Below are 2,371 nucleotides of genomic sequence, written 5' to 3'. Positions count from 1 at the left end.
ATCGGTTATGGAAGCAAATATGGCACCTGACTTCAAAGGCATGACAACCTTTATCGAAGAAGCAGCTAGATTGGCAAATAACATGTTTGACCAAAACATAGGGAAGTCTCCTAGGCGAGAGCAAGTGCAACCCATTAAGAGTAAGTCTGCGAGATCAACTTTTGCTGTCAGGGGAGAAGATGTGCGCATGCAAGATACTTCAACGGCGAAATGTCCAGCTTGTTTGGGAGAACACCAACTTGAGAAGTGTCATGTGTTCGGTAAAGCTAACCCTATGGAGAGGCTACAAATCGTACGGAGAGGAAGGCTATGTGACAACTGGTTTGGAAGATCACATTTTGCAAGAGAGTGCCGTAAAGATTCAAACTGCCTGGTTAATGGATGCAAATGGAAACACCATGCTCTTCTGCATATAGGTGAAGCAACACACAATATGACAAATCTTTCGACCATTGTACGTGGCAAGGTGTGCCTCAGGCTACTGCCAGTAAGTGTTGCTGGTAATGGAGGGAAGGTTATGACCTGGGCGTTACTCGATGATGGCAGTGACGTTACATTGTGTGACCATCGGCTAGAACAAAGATTAGGTATAACTGGCAGACAGAAAGAATTTCATATGACTACAGTGGGCCAGGAAAATGTAAAGGTCAAAGGAATTGAACTAGAAGGTCTAACAGTTACTGGACTACATCAAACGGAACCAGTTATTCTTGACTCGGTATGAACTGTGGAGAACTTACCACAGAATGTAGTATGCCGAAAGAGGAAGACTCAAAAAAATGGAAACATCTTGATGGAATTAAATTCCCTTGCATAAAGGATAAAGAGGTGATGCTACTGATAGGAAGTGATGTGCCAGAGGCATTCTGGGTAATAGAAAAGAGGCGTGGTGGTAAGAAAGAGCCATACGCAACAAAGTCACCATTGGGGTGGACGTTAATTGGACCAACCAATTCAAAGCAAGGTAGACCCAATTTGAAGGTGAATTTTGCTCGACGTGGTCACGGTGATGATCAACTTATGGAACAATTGGAGAGATTCTGGAAGACAGATAGCAGTGGATCTGTTTTTGAAGATATCGAGTTAGGCGAATCAATTGAAGACAAGAGAGCAAGGGCTTGTATGGAAGAGTCAACAGTTAAAGTAAATGGTCACTACCAACTCGGGCTTCCATGGAAATATGATGAACCAATCTTACTAGACAATAGGAAGATGGCAGATAAAAGACTACAGTGTCTGAAGGGGCGTTTCATGAGAGACAAAGCGCTTCATGAAAGTTATTCTACTACGATGGCAGACTACATAGATAATGGGTTTGCAGAGGAAGTGAAGGCCAAGCAACCTGTTGTAGAAAGGAAAGAAGTAATGTCAAACAAGACATGGTTTCTACCTCATCACCCTGTGATAAATCAACATAAGCCTGGCAAAGTTCGGATAGTGTTCGACTGTGCCGCCAAATATAAAGGTGTATCACTCAACAGTCAACTATTGAGGGGTCCAGATTTCACAAATAACCTGGTAGGGGTTTTAACCAGATTTCGTCAAGATAAAGTAGCGCTGGTCGCTGATATACAATCTATGTTTCATCAGGTAAAGGTGTCCCCTGAAGACTGTGGCGCTCTTCAATGTCTTTGGTGGCCGAATGGAAACTTCATGGAAGAACCCAAAGTGTATCGGATGCTGGTACATCTGTTTGGTGCCACATCCTCACCAAGTTGTGCAGGATATGCGTTGCGGAGAACAGCAGCTGACAATGAATCGGAACATAACGTTGCAGCAGTAGAAACTGTAAGAAATAACTTTTACGTTGACGATTGTTTAAAATCGGTTAAAACTACTGAGGAGGCTATTGAACTGTCTAGTCAGCTAAGGGAACTCTTAGCTAAGGGGGGATTCAGATTGACTAAATGGCTTAGCAACGATCGTCAGGTTCTAGAGAAGATACCCAAGTCAGAAACAGCAGCAACAGTATTTAACTTGGACTTACAGGAGCTACCAGTTGAGCGAACACTAGGTGTTTCATGGAACGTGGAAACTGATAAATTCACATTCAACGTCAAGGTTAAAGAAAGGCCAAACACGAGAAGAGGTATCCTTTCTACAACAAGTTCTGTGTATGATCCTTTGGGATTTGTGGCCCCATTTATCCTTGTCGCGAAAATGCTGCTGCAAGATATCTGTACACAAGGTTTAGGGTGGGACCAAGAAGTAAGCTCGCAGGATTTGAGTAGATGGACCCATTGGTTAGAAGAACTGCCACAGTTGAGGAATGTCTCTATAAACAGATGTTTGAGACCGACCGTAGGAGAGCATAAGCATGATCTTCATGTATTTTGTGATGCTTCACAACGAGGATATGCTGCAGTGGCGT

The 2,371-nt window shown here is 43.2% G+C and overlaps 1 protein-coding gene across 1 annotated transcript in view; it reads left to right on the top strand.

The window, feature by feature from the left end:
• Positions 1-720: 720 nt before the first annotated feature.
• LOC117107502 overlaps positions 721-2,371 on the top strand; it is a 3,377-nt gene continuing 1,726 nt past the window's right edge. The window contains exon 1 of the mRNA XM_033249198.1: positions 721-2,287. Within this exon, the coding sequence (XP_033105089.1) occupies positions 721-2,287 (1,567 nt within the window). The remainder of the gene's footprint in view (positions 2,288-2,371) is intronic.

Source organism: Anneissia japonica, unplaced genomic scaffold (assembly GCF_011630105.1).
Source record: "Anneissia japonica isolate Jap-2015-1 unplaced genomic scaffold, ASM1163010v1 scaffold1813_len188347_cov109, whole genome shotgun sequence".
In the NCBI taxonomy this organism is placed as follows: Eukaryota; Metazoa; Echinodermata; class Crinoidea; order Comatulida; family Comatulidae; genus Anneissia; species Anneissia japonica.
This window is presented reverse-complemented; position numbering and strand designations above follow the sequence as displayed.